A 19,741-nucleotide genomic window follows, 5' to 3' on the forward strand; every position below is an offset into this window, starting at 1 on the left:
GGTAGGCCGCAAATGGATAATATGACCCTTCACTGCCTCAGTATAGAACAAACCACTTTGCTACAATTTAGTTTTTCTCTCTAAAGAACTGGTTGGCATTCATTACTTAAATGAGTACTTGCGAGTAATCATTACTTAAAAAATACTTAAAAATAGAGACTTAAAAAGAACTTAACATTCTTTAAAAAAGAACAAAACAAAACAAAACAAAAAAACTCCAGCGGCACTTGTTACTTAAAAATACTGACCCTTCAATTTGTTTCTTTCTTTTAAGGCCTCTGGTTGCTACTCTTTTGTGCAACTGTATCTGCTGGTAAGTACTTTATGTACTGAAAATAATATCCTAGATTGTTATCAGTTACATATGGCAGTAGTTACAAATGTTAGAATTTTAGCATAATTTGTGTATATGAGGTTGAAATACTGAGTATATCTTCTGTTGTTTATAATACAAAATAAGGTTATGTTCTTTGAAAACAGTATACTTGGCCTCCCCCTGTAACTGTCTGAGTAGCAAGATTATTATTAAAGATAAAAAAATAACGTGTTCATAATAATATTGATTATCCATGATCATAACCTTTGTCCGTTGTAACCATTGCCAAATAAATTTAGATGACTAATAGCAGTTTTACAAGGAGGTGGGACAGATTAGAAAACCCACAGTTAAGTCCATAGGTTTTTGAACAAAGTACTTTTTTTTGTAATGTTGCCTCTGTCCATCACCACAGTGGGTTTTAAATCAAACAATCAAGATGTGATTACACTGAGGTGCGAACTTTTAGCCTTAACGTAAGTGCTTTAACAAAAGTATTGTGTTAATTGTTTTAAAATTGCATGTATTTTTATACATAATCCCCCATTTTCAGAGGCTCAAAAGTATTTTGTAATTGAACAAGCTAACATAATTAAAGAAATTATGACTAGTTTGTAATACTTGGATGGATGTCAACATTTGCCTGACGTCCAGAACCCATGGACATCACCAAATGCTGCCTTTTCTGTATTAAGATGTCCAGCATTAACCTTTCCCGCAGTCACCTTCAGTGGTGTGCTTTGGATCGTGAGCTGTTTCTATCTACTGAACTATTCTATTGAATGTCACACTTACAGTAACAGTTGTTCAAAACGCACTATAGAAGTTTAAGGCACAATTCACAAGCTGCAGTGTAACCCACTTTATATTTCATATCTGTCTGGTAATCTTTGTTTCATCTCATCCCCCCTCCTCTCGCTCTCTTCGCACACATACATATACATGAAACAAATAAGCAACTTAAAAATAACACCTGTTCCAATTACTGCAGGTCACATGTGGCATCATAAGCAAACTGTACAATGATAGCAATCTTACAAAGAAACCACATGCCCGACTACAAGCTGAAAGAGAATTGCTGCATTGCTTTTTCATGGGTGAAATTAACCCTTTAAAGCCGGAGCTATGAAACAATTGGCAGAAAATTCTAATTTCTTGAAAACGGAGAGTTTATTAAGCCATCTGACAAATTTGTTTATAAATTAATTACATTTTAATTTCCATATATGGTGTTTCATTTGTATTGTATTGCTACATCTGGTATTACAGTTTAAAAAGTCACAAAAAAACTGTATGTATCAAATACGATACACTAGGCGTTAAGGGGTTGTGATTATGCAACCACAAATTTGTACTGTGAGACTGAAGGCCAATGTCATATCTTAATTGCTATTAATTAAATGCTTTTTTTACTTTACGTTATTTTTTCAATAAAAAATTAATCTTCTTTTGTATTTTCTGTCTTCTCACAGCCACATTATGCAATTTTGCAGATTTTTGCAGAACCTTGCTGAAAGACAGACAAATACCTTTGAAATTGTACCTCAAGGAAATTTTCTTACTACTTGATGAAAGATAAGTCAGCAGTAAAACACAGTTCCCGCAGGGCCCTCAAAATGAGCGTCAGCTTGGCTGAGCCATTCTTGTGGACTGCACAATCATTTAATTATTTAAATCATTATTATGAAGACATTATGTAGTTGAATGATTTCCTGCATTGTCAACCTCCCTTTAATACTTTACTGTAACCCAGTCATAAACTTTGGTACTTGGTGTGTATGTTTAATCTAAGAGCATAGTATAAAACAGTATAATTTCCTTTGTCTCTGTAAAGATGAGTGCGTTTCCTTTTGCTTCTCATCATGTCATATTAGATTTCAGAGCACATTAAAAGCTTTATCTCTTTTTTCAATTATACAATTGCGATAGATCTAAAAGCTAAGTTGTCAATTCATACTTATTTATAGAGTAACCCAGGAAATGCCCAGTGCAACTTAATAGGCTACAGTATAAGATTGATACCCATATTCTTAAAAATTGTGGCAGACATTTGGGAAAAATATATATAAATTATAAACTGCTTCTAATTACAACAACTTCTATATATATGCAAAAACATCCTGTATAAATGACTGCCTTTATGTCCTCATACATGACAGTTACTAACGGTGTTATCCGTGAAAAGTTTTTTTTTGTGACATTCCCATATGTCTGCAAGAGTTGCATCCAAAATGCCCAAGGCCAAAATTTAATCCATAGAGGGGAAGTAGGCCATGGTCAGCTATTGAAAAACTGTCAACAAAGAGTGGGCTGCAGGCTTCTGACTGCTGAGTTCACTGCATAGCTCAATTCCCTCGGCAGATAGCAGGGCAGTAAATTATCCTGCCAAGGGATTACAGTGAGGGAAATAATCATTTAAGCAGATGGCAAATTAGCTCATATGTGCAATAGATTATTAAAGTAACGACCATTGTCATAACCATGACATGTAAAATCCTACATGGTTGACATTTACAACAAAGCAATGTGCCCACAGGGAAAGCAAAATGTCATCACTTATGTCCCACTTAAAGTTTCCCCCCCCTTTTTGTTTTTACTTCACTGTTTTTTAAACGTTATCTTCACGTTAATGTTATCTTCACTCTAAGCATTATCGAGAGGCGGTTTCACATATGCTGAGGCATGTCGAGTTTTTCAGTGAAACATTCCCTCTCAGCATATAGCCAGCGCCCACATCGTGGAAAACAAATGTAAGATATAGTTTCTTCACACCTTTCTATGAGACATCTGGTAATATATGATGATGAGACATAAAAACAGTGAGAGTTCTTCCATGGCCTGTGATGATTTGGTGTTTTCCTCATCTTTTGCAATAAACTGAAAATTTTCCACATGGGCCTTGACATCTAAATGTCACGCAAAGAGTTTCCTTTTCGCTTTATTTACATTTATTACACCCTCTGCATGAAAGGTACACTTTTCTTCCTCTGTTGCTCAATGAGGAGACCTCATCTTGTCTGCCTCGGAGAGGAAATTGCTCAACCCTGCAAGCAGTTTGAATATTGAAGATGACGTAGTTTCATTTTACAGCTGTAGTAATAGACAGTAGTTTGTTTTTTGCAAATAAAATAAAATAAAATAATATAAAAACCAAAAAGTCTTTTTCAGGTGATATAGATTTCAGTTCAAAACAGTTTGAAACAGTAAAACTTGATATGTTTGTTTAACCGTGCTGGTGACCATCCTGGCTAAAGTTACCAATAAAAGGATCTGTGCAGCTCTGAATGGTTTCTACTTCTGAAAGCTGTTCACATAAATTCCCATTGTTACACTCTTGTTCATCTTTCATTTCTTCACTCTCTTGATCTCCTCCATCATCGCGCCTTCGCATACTATTCCAACCAACATTCCTCTCCAGTGTCAGATTCTTTTCTCTTTCCATTTCCTCTGTCTGTTGAGCTATTTGTTGACTGTTGAGGTAGATGCTGCTGTGTGAAACCATGGTGCTGGTGTCTCTGGACGGAAGATGAGCATCCATGTCTGCATCCACCTCCAAGAATGTATTCAGAGGAGGTGTGTGGTGGACTGACTGCTGTTCGGGGAAATGATTTCGTCCCTGTGACTGGCTATGCTGATGGCGATGCTTCTTCTTTCGTTTCTTTGCAGTCTTCAGGTCCAGTGAGGCATAGTTCAGGTCATTCTGGAAAGGCTGGTTTCAGACAACACAGATAAAAATAGATTGATTGTAAAATTGATTTCAGGTTTTGTTTCGCTCTGCACCGGTTTCTGCATCCTATTTAGTGGCTCCTGTGTATGTTCGCATATACTTGAGTTTGTCGAGTTTATTTTTAGAAGGCTTCAGGCTTAATTGTGTTCATTGGTTCACAGCTTTATTGACCACAAAGAGTCTCTGGTGTCAGTTGCCTTCCGTTTTGAAAGCAGTTCTGTAAGCATTGGTTCAACTGATTTGTCTGTTGTATTTTTGCACAAGATGTAAGTATTTAGTTTTACATTGAGCTGACTTCGTGAGTATAGTCAGATAGTCAGTGCAGAACATTATTATACTGTGTGAAATACTGACAGTTGAAGTCCATTTTATGTCATAGTATCTATCTTATTCTCCTTAATGGTTATAAAATGGTTGTAAAAGAAACAATGTAACTGAACTTAGTGTGGATTTTGGTCGAAATCATAACTGCAAATCGTGTGCAGTAGGACAAAGTGAAAAACAAGTAAAATGAATTCCTACCACCACAAAAAATAGAAAGTAGAAGGATGGCACGGCAACTAATCCACTGTTATTTTTGGTTATAATTTTATCTTCAGTTATGGGAAATAAGGTAAAATGGTTATTGTGCTGCATTCCATTTCGCAATTTTGTTCTTGTCTTTCGTAATAATTTTAGCGCGCCTCTTTACTTCAGAGCAGTACACTCTTAAAAGCATCAGGCAGTAACAGGTTTAGCCAAGATGATGAAAAGTCTTTGTTCAAATTCAACAATCGCAAGCACTCAACAAATGAGCGTTTTAAAAGTAAGCGACTAACTGTGTCAAACAGTAATTATTTTGATATTTTTTCTTTAATTGAGTAGCGCCGACACAGAAGCCTAATGTGTCATCCTTTCACATTTTTAAAACGCCATTAGTCGACGCGCTAATTTTACATGACTAATATGTTTTTCATAAGTCACATCATCAGCAAATAAAGTAATCAATGAAAGAAGTGTAAGAATGACAGAAGATCTATGTCAACAAGTTAAAAGTGTCATTCACATACATTAATGTGCAGAATACTGTATGTAACAACAGTACATCAGTATAGTGTATCTGACAACTCAAAGGAACTTCAAAGAACCTGTGAGTTATGCAATTATTAGAAATTCTGTAAATAAAGATGAAGTTAAATGAGCTTTTTATTAATTTATGACAGTCTTCTTAGGGCATTTCAAAGTCTTTACTGGGTCATGTAATAGAAATATGTAAATCCACTAAAATACACTTGCAGATAGATTTGAATAAACTTATGAACAGCACTTACCTTCTTATTTTCTCTTGTGCGTTGCATGGTCATCATCTCATAGCAACCCTCTGCAGAACCTGAAGTAAAACACAAATAATGTTCTTTTATTAACACTATAATGCCCTTTGTATCATATTTGATACATGAGTTTCTGAGACCTCATCAACATCTTCAGTACTTGCCATAATTTCAAAATGTTCTGCACAAAACGTTTTTTTGGTCTAAAATTAACATTGTTAACAAAAAGTTAAGTGTATCATTAAATCTATAATAAAAATATATCATACAAAACACGATATTGTGAAAAAAAATTGTGGATTTTGTTATAAGGGCTAATAAACATCTCAGTTCCAAAAAATCAGAATTTTCTGGCTATTTTTTGATGGGTTGGGTCTTACAGGGTTAAACATTCGGACGGAGTACTAATAACAAGACAACTAAATTATAAGTCAACAATTGGGGGGTTGTACAATTAAGGCAAATTTGCACATGTTAAATGCACTTTAAGTGAATCCATGAAGTTTTAGTCCATATTAAAACATGTTTTCCATGTTTGTTTTTGCCAAAATGTTTTTGTATATATCAACAAACCATACAAAGTTATACATTAAGCTATACAAGTCTTTCTTAATGCTAACGCACTGATTTTGTCTTGTTTTTCTCGAAACGAGTCAGAAAGCAGACACACTCACCTCTTCTCTCTGTGCTGATGTTGCCATAGATTGGATTTTCCTGTTGCTCATGATGATTGTGGGGATTTTCCCTCTGCTCTTGATGATTAAGGTCATGAAAATAATGCCCTTCATTGTGTGACAGGCTTCAAAATATGAAAGAACATTTGGACAGTTTGTTTAAACAATGTGATGCTATTTGCATATTCTAATTATATCAAAAAATAAAATGAAAATACTCCAGGATATATTACTTTTACTTACATTCAAGTATTGTCTGTTGGACTAAATAATACATTGCCAACAAGAACATGTTTAAACCCATTTAAAAAAATATATTAAAAAACATACGTTTCTTCTTCAGAAGTGTGGGGGCAGCAGGACCCATTTTTTTCTGTGTGAATAAAATATGTTGCAAATTTAGAGAAAGTAAAGAGTGTGTTAGAAATAACTGTGAATACATTTAGATTACATATTACCTTACCTCTGCACAAAATAGTTCTTCGCTTGATGCAGAAGATCACATTGAGGCATAAAGAGATCGACAAGGCCACAGATAGCAGCCCCAAGGCTACGTATAGCATTTGAGGATCTAAGAGACAAAAACAAAATGACCATTAATATCTACAAACTTGAAAAGTGACACATTTTAGAACTCAGTGTTCATATTTTAGACCTATTTGTTTGCTTTCACTATCATTAAAATTACAACCCCTTTTCTATACATCACAGTATCAAAAAATGAAATTATTCTAGCATGTTTTCTGAAAACAATTAGATGCTTTAACATTGTTGGACAAATCCAATCACTGATGGTGAAGAGGAGAATTTTTAAGAAAACTACGACCTTGCATACTTTAAAGCCTGATTTGGCTACTTTAAAGTTATTAGCGTATACAGCTTCGAGTGTAACTATCATGTGTTTCTACAAGCGAAGCGTCGTAGGTTTGCTTTTCAAAAGTAATCTTTCCCTTTCAGCTTTGTTCACAACTAGAAATTATTGACAAATTTACTTAAAATGCTTTTGCCATGTACCCAACAGGCACAACATGCTAAACTACTGTAGACAAAGAACCATACCATTACATACATATATACATAGTTATGAGTACTAACTCAGTCAGCCTGGAGTTTTGACTTTTATCTTTTGTCCTGCCACATTCATAACATACTCTTGAAACCAGAAAAATATTTTTCTAGTATTCTGGTAAATAGCAATTTGTACAGAATTACACTTAGCGATATACAAAGTATGTGAGATATGAATAATGCTGTGAAATATACATATTATCTATATATCTATATATCTATATCTATATATTATAGATATAACACCTATATATAACTTTAAAATTTCTAAAAGGTCTTCAGATCCTACCCATATTCCAGCCGTCTTGAAGAAAATGTGTTCTCTGTCTGATACGAATGCTCTCAGGTTACAGGGCATCACGTTGTTTAATCAGTGAGATGCTCAACACTGTAGTCTATTTTTACCCTCCCTCTGTTACCTCGCTGGTATCACGGTACTTTGAAAACTGAATGTTCTTCAGTTACAAACAGGAAGCAAAGTAACCTCATTCTGAGGCACGCAGTCTCAACACTACAGTGGGATACAGAATAATTTCATATAGATTGCTGTATTATAGTATAAGCATGACAACAGTTTAGAAACGATAGCAACTTTAATATTGTTTGTCACAGTTATAAACAAATACAGTAAAAAACAATCTACAATAAGAAAACAGAGAATTTCCCACAGACTGCTCTGCTCTCAATGTTAGAATTAAAAAATAAAATAAAAATAAAAAAAGAAATACAGAGTCGACAAATGGTGAAAACCACAATGTGGTCGTGAACAATAAGCTCACATTTACTTATGCTGTTCTGTCGGCTGTATGCAATTGTTACGTATGCTATGCATATATCAAGAATTTAAATCTTGCATAGACGTAGCGCTTTGTGGTTTAGCTGTTGTGGTTGGAAAATAAGAAAAAAAAAATGCAGTTGTGAAAAGTTTCCCAGAACAACTACATACGTGAGTGTCTGCAGGGCAGATAAACACAAATGTCGATGGGTAAATAAATAAAAGCATTATCCATTTAAATTGCTCATTAAAACTTAGCAAATCATTATAAAAAAATCATTTTAATCATTTTAAAAAAACATCAGAGAACTTGACTTGTTAATGTTTATGAAACCTGTACTGATTCATATTTTCTTTCATCAAGTGGTTGCTATGTTTCTTTTAGCCATTAAGCCCGTGTGGTTTGTGGTTTTAGCCCTGCTTTGTGATCATGATTGTCACTCTGCGGTACCTGTGGACAACAGGGGTCTTTGATATTAAGACATTTGTAACATTGTCGCATCAACTAAACATACTGAGCTAAATTAGAGAAAGTCCTTGGGTTTCTGGGCAGGAAATGCCTCATCACACTAATGAATGAAGTATTACAGCAGAAGCAGCATTCCTTTAAAAGATATGAAGAAACTATAGAAAGTACACTTCATGAAGTTCTGTCGCTGTGTAATAATCAGTAGTATATAGAGTAAGCAGTACAATATTTGAAACAATGTCACAAGAAAAAAGTAAATAACACAAACACAGTTTAAAAGTCAGTTTAATGAACTTTAATATGCATTCATTTTCAGCTATTCATATATTTGGGTGGATTTTATACAAAAAAACAAACAAACATAAAAATTCACAAAGTATATAGACAGAGCCACATTTGGAAAATTTCCTGTGACTGGTTTGTAATGAGTAAAAATAACCTCATTCTGTAACTTTTAACATGACCAAGAGAGGACCAAAATTTGAGTCATTCATATTTGAGTCTCTGTTAAAGAGTTGCACCTCGAAATGGGAAAAGACTCTGTCAGAGTCTCGCTGTGTCTTATTGCTGTATACTTCACTGGAGGTGGAGGGGGTTTGAACGAAGGCGGCGAATCCAGCCTACAAAGGCAGAGTCAGAGTACAAATATTGACTTGTGGCATTGTTAGACAGTTAGTTGAATCCAGAAAGCATGTGGAGGTATGTATTGTAGGTCATGTGTGTCTACTGGAAAATTTGACAGATATCAATATTTTTGAGGTCATTGAGGGTCACCCAGTGCATGACCCTGTGCGAGCAGGTGTGGAGGACGGTTGAATGCATAGATAGTAAGGGTTTTACCTGGTTTTTATAACTTGTCTTCTAAAGAGAAAGCCAGCCACGGCGATCAATACCAGCACCACAACAATGATTACCACCAACAACAGATGAATCGGTGCCGTATCTAAGAAGCACATTGCGAGAAGGGAAAATGTGATTTTTTTTGTACAGCAACAGCCGCAGTTTCTAACATATTGATTGTCTTGCTCTGGTGAAACCGAGCAAACTTCAACAAATACTGATAATAAATGTAAAGCTACAACGTGGAAACTTTCTGCCTCGAGGCAGAGAAGTGTGTCTTACAATCCTCCCCCTCAGTTTGTCATGCAGCATCCCTAGAAGTAGATGCTCCCCTTAATGAGTTTCCTACCTGGAAAAGGCCTCTAGCCAGAGGCTGAGCAATATATGATGAAGATGCAGATGGTGAAAGCAAAGAAACTCTGGCTTTTCAGGTTTTGCCTTTTGAGCATTTATATCTGCTGTTTGCCTGTTTTCAAGCAATTTTTTTTCCCAACACTGTGACCTTGCCTTGATATTCACAAACAAAAGTACTCACTTTGTTGGTAGTCCCCAAAGAAAATTTGCAGAATGGTCTAATAGCATCACTAATGAGCTAGAGGCAGACTGGTAATGTATAAAAAAATTCTCACATTGTACCAATATATGTTTAGATGTAAATAAAGTAAAATACTGCAGTTTTAAAACCTTACCCTTATTTTCATTTGCTCCATTTTTATCTCCAGATGAAGGTGTTTCAGGATTTTTAAGAATGTTTCCTGTGGTGCTGTATTCTTCTGGCGTTGCTGAGGAAATGCCCTCTGGTTGCTCTGTATGTACCTCAGTCTCATTCCTCGTCTCATCACTGGCCGATTCTTGCGTTGAGGTCAACATTGTGCTAGGATCGCCTGATTCTGTTGTCCTCTGGACAGTCGTATTGAGCAAATCTTGGGTGTAAGAGTGTGTGGTAGGGGATGCTGTGACAGTGATGTGTGTAGAATTTGTAAAAGAGGTTATGTGCTCATCAGCTGTGATTGTAACATTTGTGGTGTTTGGAGCGTTTGTAGCAATGAAGGTGGTCCGATCTGTGTGGGTTGAAAGCTCAGGGGTTGGTGATGTTGTAAAGCTGATGCCTGCTGATTCAGTCGAACCCTGTGGTGACACTGTCAAGACAGTGAAAGAAGAAATAATCCTGTTATCAGAATGTACTGCACAGATTGGTTGTGTCTTCATATTGTAGAAATCTGTAGTCTATCCATCACATTAGAATCATGCTAGCTTGCATTACTGTTTACAACATAGTTCAATCTATTGGGAAATAAACTTAATTGCTTGCTCGCCAACACTCAAACTTTAAGGTCAGAGCTTCATATTTCATATGAGATATAGAGCTGTGCGTTCAATGTATTTCCCAAATGTAAAGCTATTCATTGAACCTGCATAAAGAGTAGGGATTATAATTATAGTCGACGAAAACTTTAAATTACCCAGTGAAGAGTAATACATCATTAAAACACGGCTCATGTTGGCATTCGGGAGAATATGCATAATCAATACAGCTAAAATATTTCAAGTATCTAGAGTTTGGAGCCTTGGGCACAGATTTATGAGGTAACGGTGTGGGCATGAATTTGCAATATCAATAGTACAATGTACAGGTGTTCCTTTTTAATTAGGACAGTTTCTCTTCTGTATGTCAATTTGAATGCTACCGTGCCTACCCTGATGTATATAAACAGAGAGGTTTGATGTTCAATTAGACACAACTGAGATGCCATAGTTTAATAATGCGCATTTCTATTAAATTCAGTTCAGAGCTAAGGGAAATTGTGACCTATTTCAATATTTTCAGTCCTACATTTGCTGTACTACTCCAATCTGACCAACAGACTGTGCTCTTACCCCATATCATGATTCATAGTTGGTGTTGAGATACTGTTATAGTGTGCAGTGCGTTGTATTTGTGTGTTTGTGCTTGTGGTTTGAAACATAGAATGAAAGAACGGGAAGTAAGTTGTGACGTCTGTGTGGCTTCTGTTTGTTTTTTTTTTGTCACGTATTCAAATTCTCATGAGAAGCGTCTACAAAGGATGAAAAAGTAGACAACTGGGGATTATTTTCCTAACTGAGCACAGCCGGCTCACAGCGCTCCATCAAACTATTTAACCAGTGGTGGCAGGCAGACCACATGCTGTTTGGTTGTATTGTAATTTAAACTTTTGAATTATGTTTTAGCTGAGTGTATTTCAGTATTCCTTCAAATCCCAATGGACAACCGATTTAAAGCAAATAATTGAGTTTCTTTTTCTTTTTAGTTTAGTAGTTCCCAATTTATTCCTAGTTCCTTCCACATTCTCATAACATGGCTGGCAGCGTCACAATCCTTTGAATCTCTCGCCTTTCCTTCAGCTAATTAAAAATTAAAATTGAGTGAGCTACAGTATAATAACAAAAGTTCAAGTATCAGCTTTCTGGTCCAGTGCAGTTTATTAAGTCATTCAGTCTCTTGGGCCCTCTACTAGATTGCTAATCCAGCCCTCGGGAAAAGATGAAATTGAGTATGACACAAAGAGGCAAACAGCAGCAATGAACTGAAGACGCTCACCTGTCTTTAAACTTGTGGTTGTCGTTAGCACTGTGACCACAAACTCTTCATGCACACGTTTGCTTCCTGTGTTGACAGTCAGTGTATAAACCCCTGCATCAGCATCAGTCACCCTCACGAGCTCCAGAGATTCAGTCTCTGACAACAGTTCATCATTCTGGGGCAAAGCATGATTATGTAGCACATAAAAACCTTTTATTTTGAAAAGATGTCAGAGTTAAATTCAGTTTCAAATTCCACATTTCCTTTACCTTGGTCCAGTTGTACTCTGCATTTGGAAATAATCTGCAGCGAATTGTCACATTTTCTCCATTTTGGACTTCAACAGTGCCATTCACATCACACGTTATTTTAATGTCATCTATTGAGGAAAGCATGAGATTAATTAGATTTATTCACACAAAAAACGTAAAAAAAAAATCAACCGACTGACTGATGTGAAAAGCACATTTTGTAATATGTCTTCTGCCACTGTTGTGATCACAACATCCCTTCAGCTGAACAGAAGAGTGTATTGTGTCGTGTGTTATGAGACAAGTAATATGAAAAAGAAAACTGTGTCTTTTAGCAAAGCTCCTAAATGTGTTCTTTTCATTCTTACTTGGATTTGCTGAGCGGTAAATAACTGCTGAGATTGGCAGAGACTGAGTGCTCTGATGCAACCACAAGTAATGTGAAATATATGCAATACAGCATTAGATAGAAAGATGTTGTGTATTTCTATTTAAATATTAAATCCTGGGTGGTCTACAAAGTCTGGTTTAGGTACTTAGATATGGCTTTGTGCGTACTAGTTTCTCTTACCTTTGATTATTAGCTGTGTTTCAACCTTTTTGGATCCGTCAGGAAAGGTGGCCATGTCACAAACATAGATGCCTTCATCCGATTTCTTCACATCAAAAAGTTTTAGATGGGAACCCAGTGCATCTGTACCTTTTTTCTCAATCTGGACGGTAATATTTTTCCAGAATAGATGGATTCCATGAGATTGGCTGTACACACACAGCTTTGTGTTTTTCTTACGCCATTCAATACTGACAATCTTGTTATCAGTAGGACCTTTTACAGTGCAGGGTAAGGAAACACTCTGGCCCACTACAGCTTCCATCTTTTCATAATGGAACAACTCAGCCCCCTGGATCCCTGTCAGACACATCAGATAGTGTTAGAAGTGACAAAAGTCAGGAGACAAAATCACTTACACTTTGAAGTTGATCATATAGACTGCAGTCTGCTGGGGTGCAGGCTTCTTGTCACGCCAGAAGCCAAAACGTATTTCAAAACTAATGATAAATATCAATCTTTGCCAGTATATCATAACCCCTCAAAAACACGTGGATATCCAGAATTACCTTGAATAGTAGAAGCAAGATGTAGAAGACAGAAAACTATTCCCCATGCATTTCCAGCCATTTTTGAGGTCCCCAAACTCATTACGACGAATCAGACTGTATCCATCGAGCCTGATTGAGGCACTCAGGAAAGGCAGAAAGAGTAGAATGTCAACTGAGGTTAAAGAATGGGGCGAAACTGCGAGACAGGATGGCCTATCTTTACAGGAAGTCGCATAGAGACAGTGACTCATTCTTGTATTATTGAAGCTTGTGGTAAAAAGAACCTGGTGCAAAGCATACATTTGCAATAGCATGTGCTTCAGTCACTTCTCCTTTTTGTCAGGACTAACTAACAAGAGTCAGACTCATATCATTTTAACAAGAACTAGAAAGCGAAAATTTCAGAAGAAATTTTATGTGTGCCTATGCCGCTGCTAATCACTGTAGTTGCCATTCATACGGCTACAGACAGCAAAACTCAGAAGAGCAGCCATTCTCCACCATGAACTATGGTAAAAACAAACACCGCTCACGCTTCACAGATGACAGCTTACAGTTTTGTGTAAAGATGAAGTTACTTCGTACAGCGCCGATTTGCAGACGCTGTGCACACAGGTTCATGAGCAGAAGTCCCATTGTACCACGGCAGACCCGACAATGTTTGCATGAACACGCTTTGAAGCATTACATTATAGACCACTTTTCACACATGCATTCACTTTTTGTTTTTTGTTATTTCTACACAGTGTTCTGAATTATGAACAATGGTCTACAGCCAATCTTGTGTATTATTATACAAACTTTGGTTGTGAGATTCAGATAACTATTTAATAAAAGCTAAATATTTTATATGAGAGTAAGAAAGAAAAGTATATCTTTATGTCCACCTTTCTCTGTTAATGCCCTACCTGGCCCCCTGGCAAAAGCTTTGCTAGATCCGCCCCTGCACAGTTACCAGCTGTCAGCTACACAAAAAAAGGAGCTTGGTGTTTACAGGGAGTGCAGAATTATTAGGCAAATGAGTATTTTGTCCACATCATCCTCTTCATGCATGTTGTCTTACTCCAAGCTGTATAGGCTCGAAAGCCTACTACCAATTAAGCATATTAGGTGATGTGCATCTCTGTAATGAGAAGGGGTGAGGTCTAATGACATCAACACCCTATATCAGGTGTGCATAATTATTAGGCAACCTCCTTTCCTTTGGCAAAATGGGTCAAAAGAAGGACTTGACAGGCTCAGAAAAGTCAAAAATAGTGAGATATCTTGCAGAGGGATGCAGCAGTCTTAAAATTGCAAAGCTTCTGAAGCGTGACCATCGAACAATCAAGCGTTTCATTCAAAATAGTCAACAGGGTCGCAAGAAGCGTGTGGAAAAACCAAGGCGCAAAATAACTGCCCATGAACTGAGAAAAGTCAAGCGTGCAGCTGCCAAGATGCCACTTGCCACCAGTTTGGCCATATTTCAGAGCTGCAACATCACTGGAGTGCCCAAAAGCACAAGGTGTGCAATACTCAGAGACACGGCCAAGGTAAGAAAGGCTGAAAGATGACCACCACTGAACAAGACACACAAGCTGAAACGTCAAGACTGGGCCAAGAAATATCTCAAGACTGATTTTTCTAAGGTTTTATGGACTGATGAAATGAGAGTGAGTCTTGATGGGCCAGATGGATGGGCCCGTGGCTGGATTGGTAAAGGGCAGAGAGCTCCAGTCCGACTCAGACGCCAGCAAGGTGGAGGTGGAGTACTGGTTTGGGCTGGTATCATCAAAGATGAGCTTGTGGGGCCTTTTCGGGTTGAGGATGGAGTCAAGCTCAACTCCCAGTCCTACTGCCAGTTTCTGGAAGACACCTTCTTCAAGCAGTGGTACAGGAAGAAGTCTGCATCCTTCAAGAAAAACATGATTTTCATGCAGGACAATGCTCCATCACACGCGTCCAAGTACTCCACAGCGTGGCTGGCAAGAAAGGGTATAAAAGAAGGAAAAACTAATGACATGGCCTCCTTGTTCACCTGATCTGAACCCCATTGAGAACCTGTGGTCCATCATCAAATGTGAGATTTACAAGGAGGGAAAACAGTACACCTCTCTGAACAGTGTCTGGGAGGCTGTGGTTGCTGCTGCATGCAATGTTGATGGTGAACAGATCAAAACACTGACAGAATTCATGGATGGCAGGCTTTTGAGCGTCCTTGCAAAGAAAGGTGGTTATATTGGTCGCCGATTTGTTTTTGTTTTGTTTTTGAATGTCAGAAATGTATATTTGTGAATGTGGAGATGTTATATTGGTTTCACTGGTAAAAATAAATAATTGAAATGGGTATATATTTGTTTTTGTTAAGTTGCCTAATAATTATGCACAGGAAGTGTCACCTGCACACACAGATATCCCCCTAAAATAGCTAAAACTATAAACTACTTCCAAAAACATTCAGCTTTGATATTAATGAGTTTTTTGGGTTCATTGAGAACATGGTTGTTGTTCAATAATAAAATTATTCCTCAAAAATACAACTTGCCTAATAATTCTGCACTCCCTGTATGAGAGTAAGAAAGAAAAGTATATCTTTGTGTCCACCTTTCTCTGTTAATGCCCTACCTGGCCCCCTGGCAAAAGCTTTGCTAGATCCGCCCCTGCACAGTTACCAGCTGTCAGCTACACAAAAAAATGAGCTTGGTGTTTGTCTCTCAGAAACAGTTCATAACTTCCCTTCAACTCATTCATGTCACCTAAGGGTAAACCTGTTTCTCCATCACCTGTTCAGCTCTGATGATTCAGTAAGGATATCTGGTTTGGAACAGCCGTTTTTACAGCTGTGGCTGCAGCAAACATCAGCTGATACTAGAAATTAAAAGCAAATGAATTCTAACAACAGCTGATCAAGCTTAAACGTGCTGCTGTTGTTTAGCGCGATAAACAAACAAGAGCGAAAAGCCGATCATTGATCAGTTTCATGACTGAAGTTTCAACAGGCGAGAGAATGACAGGGGAGGCTTCGTAACGACAGAATAAATCGTAATATTTTCTCTGAATGTGGCACGATTCCGTTTGTACGGCAACTCTACGAACTAACCATTATGAATAAAATAAAGTCCAACGTCAGTAACTTAGCGCGCACACAGCTGTATATAAACTCCCGTCGTGCTAGCTAGCACGCAGTACGATTGTAAAAAGTCAGCACAACGAAAATAAACTACACCTAAACTCTGTTTATATCTGACCCAAATAGAGTCCAGGTCATAACTTCCTACCTGAAATTCAGTTCACCTCACGCTCCTGCCTTCGCTTTCCCTGATCCATGATTCTAACAACAGCTGATCAAGCTTAAACGTGCTGCTGTTGTTTAGCGCGATAAACAAACAAGAGAGAAAAGCCGATCATTGATCAGTTTCATGACTGAAGTTTCAACAGGCGAGAGAATGACAGGGGAGGCTTCGTAACGACAGAATAAATCGTAATATTTTCTCTGAATGTGGCACGATTCCGTTTGTACGGCAACTCTACGAACTAACCATTATGAATAAAATAAAGTCCAACGTCAGTAACTTAGCGCGCACACAGCTGTATATAAACTCCCGTCGTGCTAGCTAGCACGCAGTACGATTGTAAAAAGTCAGCACAACGAAAATAAACTACACCTAAACTCTGTTTATATCTGACCCAAATAGAGTCCAGGTCATAACTTCTTACCTGAAATTCAGTTCACCTCACGCTCCTGCCTTCGCTTTCCCTGATCCATGATTGACCACCGCGTTAGCAATCGCCTGCCCGGCCTCATATGTCTCGTTGGCGGCATGTCCTTTCTGTCACACACCGGTGGGTAGCTGCCCTCTGTTGTAGCTCCACCACCAAACAACTCAGTTATTTTTTCCACATCCAGCTGTAACTCCGATTCTATGCGAGCATTTGCGAGAGACCAGGGAGGTGAAACGACAGAGAGAGTCCCCTCGCTATCCATTTGCAGCCAAGTGCGGCAGCTAGCTAGGTAGCCAGCTAGGTAGCCGGCTAGCTGTCAGGCAGGACCGACGTAGTCAGAGCACTGTCGCTAAATATGGGATGTCTTGATAAAACAAGCAGATATTTGAAGTTTACACACCTACATTCTCGCCTGAAAATATCTTAAAAGCTTATTTTGTGACCTAGAAACACGAATAAAAGACATATAAAACGAAGTGGTGGCCGCCATTGTTCACTCTGTAGAGGCGTGCTATGAATTGTGGGATATGGAGTTTTCAACACAAGGATAAAATCTTTTCGGCTGTACTACTCCCGGTATACCACTAGAGAGAGCCAAGACACCACAAATGAAGTCTGTTTCTATGGTGCCAAAAGCAGAATCTTTCTCAGGAGCCTAGAAATTGGCCTAAATTTGCACTAAAATCTAAATATTTCAAAAACTATAAAAGTTATAAACACCAAAAGTCACACCATACTAGCCCAGCGCCAGCCGCACAAAATGATGTAACATATGTACCCCTATTGTCAAAACTGTTTGGCAGAGGAGCGCGGGAAAATTTTCACTAAAATATTAATATTTAAAAAACTATAATATTCATAAACACCAAAAGTCATAGCACACCATTCCAGATCCAGCCGCACAAAATGAGGTAACATATATGAAGCTTGTCCAAAAACTGCGGGTCGAGATACACTGCAAAATTTCAGGCGGAAAAAGGAAAATAATAATAATAATAATAATAATAAGAATAATAAATCCGACGAATAGTAATATGTGTGCCTCTTGGCATAGGCACACATAATGATACCAAGGGGGACACAAAAATTAAAACCACATTCTTAATGTGTAGTGTTTGGTTGATACATCAGTCCACCCAGACCTGCTCTTAAGTATATCCTTAATACACGACATGTGACATATTATGTTGTGACATTATTTAATATAACAAAATAACAAAAACATTATATTATAGTGGTTCAGTCTTCCACAGGATTTAGGAGGGTAAGTAGCATGCAATGCTACAAACAAAAAAACATAAGATCAACATTGCAGACAATTAGAAAAGAGCTGAAAAGGTATGGCTAGTTTTGAAGCGTGTTAGGAGAAAACCTCTTCTCTCAAGAACAAACATGGCAGCACAGCTTCAGTAGCATCTAAACAAACCGCAAGACTTTTGGAACAATGTCCTTTTCACACACGAGGACAAATTGGAGATGTCTGGCCATAATGCACAGAGTCGTGTAGCGAAAACATAGCACAACATATTAGTTCAAACACCTCACACCAGCTGTCAACCACTGTGGTGGAGGGGAGATGATTTGGGCTTGTTTTGCAGCCACAGTTCAACCGTAAACTCCTCTGTAAACTCAGGTATTCTGTAGTCAAATTTAAGTCCGACTGTCCAACACACGATGTCAAGCAACAGGACAGTGATTCAGGTCCAGACAGCAACCACACTGAAATGCTACAGTGGGATCTTAAGAGAGTGTGTGTAAATGAATGCCTACAAACCTTAATGACCTGAAGTAAAGAAGAAATTCGCAAATATTCCTCTATGTTAGTGTGAAAAAATAATAGTCACTCAGAAAACTCGGACTGGTTTCTTTTTCACTTCCGTGCTTTCCTTAACTGACATTTGTCACACAACACAATAAAGTCGCTTAAAAATAAAACACAGTCACAAGTTATAATTAGTATGACCAGTGTGAAAAACACGAATAAAACTAGATTGTCAAACGAATAAAAATACACCGCTACAATCAAAAGAGTCTATCTATGCATGGCTGTCGCACATCTCAACAGACACGAGCCAATAAAAATATTCTTTCCTAATTTAATTTATTTCCTTTTCAGTGTGGGCCGCTAGATGTAGGCCCAGAAGACAAAATGTGCATCGACATATTATAGCAGTTGGCTAAATTGATTGCCTTATATTATCTGTTTAGTTAGCGGTTAACGTCTCCAAGCAGAAGTCATTATAAAGCTCGTCACACTTGCTCTGGGATCAAGAGATAAAAAACCAAAAAGTATTACAGAAATAATGGGCAATTTTCAGCAAATATGATTTTATTACTCCAGTAAATAATTTGTTTATCCCATTCATTAGAGACGAGGAACATTGTTCCTGTAAGACATTGTGTCACAATACTGAAATCGTAATGCATAAATTAATTCTTCAAAGAAAATTGAATCATTTGCATGTGGCTTTGTGAATGATAGCTTCAAATAGCTATATCCAATTAGCACAGATCATAAGAATAAACTGGAAAATTTGTTTAAATCTTCTAACCAAAGGCTGCACGGATACATGTGTGTAACTAATGAGGGCCGCAGGCCAAGTGAAAGCCGATAATTCAAAAAAATATTTTCGGAAAATTACTCTTCAGGGATTTAAGATTAAGAAAACTGTTGGTAATCTTATTTGATGAATAAGTTGCAACATTTTTAAAGGTGACTGCAGCTTTTTTCAATGTCTAATCTGTGCAAGCAGAGAGAAAGCACTTGTTATTGATATTAGGACCCCCATAATGCTGTTTTAGTACCCCACAATACCTACTGCTTTCCCACTTATTTACTTCTTCACGTTGTGCTGTAAGTCTTTTAATTAATTTTGAATATTTATTTTGAACTAAAACTCTCTAAATTAGAAGAAACTGCTGTGAACCATACCTGTGCATATGCT

At 37.5% G+C, this 19,741-nt stretch overlaps 2 protein-coding genes across 2 annotated transcripts; both read right to left on the minus strand.

Moving 5' to 3' along the window:
* Positions 1-1,734: 1,734 nt before the first annotated feature.
* On the minus strand, positions 1,735-7,488 carry LOC100701189 (uncharacterized). Its single transcript, XM_003446894.5, has 6 exons — positions 7,385-7,488; positions 6,491-6,598; positions 6,358-6,400; positions 6,028-6,152; positions 5,354-5,412; positions 1,735-4,025 (listed from the first exon to the last, which is right to left on the minus strand). The coding sequence occupies exons 1-6, from the start codon at positions 7,386-7,388 to the stop codon at positions 3,540-3,542; spliced, it is 825 nt and encodes a 274-aa protein (XP_003446942.1). The 5' UTR covers positions 7,389-7,488; the 3' UTR covers positions 1,735-3,539.
* A 1,118-nt stretch (positions 7,489-8,606) lies between these two features.
* Positions 8,607-13,323, minus strand: si:ch1073-15f19.2 (T-cell surface protein tactile). The gene is made up of 7 exons (XM_005472248.4): positions 13,113-13,323; positions 12,565-12,903; positions 12,012-12,121; positions 11,761-11,917; positions 9,869-10,318; positions 9,180-9,282; positions 8,607-8,959 (listed from the first exon to the last, which is right to left on the minus strand). The coding sequence occupies exons 1-7, from the start codon at positions 13,192-13,194 to the stop codon at positions 8,830-8,832; spliced, it is 1,371 nt and encodes a 456-aa protein (XP_005472305.1). The 5' UTR covers positions 13,195-13,323; the 3' UTR covers positions 8,607-8,829.
* Between the last annotated feature and the right edge of the window lie 6,418 nt (positions 13,324-19,741).

The sequence above is a fragment of the Oreochromis niloticus genome, linkage group LG10 (assembly GCF_001858045.2).
Source record: "Oreochromis niloticus isolate F11D_XX linkage group LG10, O_niloticus_UMD_NMBU, whole genome shotgun sequence".
Classification (NCBI taxonomy): Eukaryota; Metazoa; Chordata; class Actinopteri; order Cichliformes; family Cichlidae; genus Oreochromis; species Oreochromis niloticus.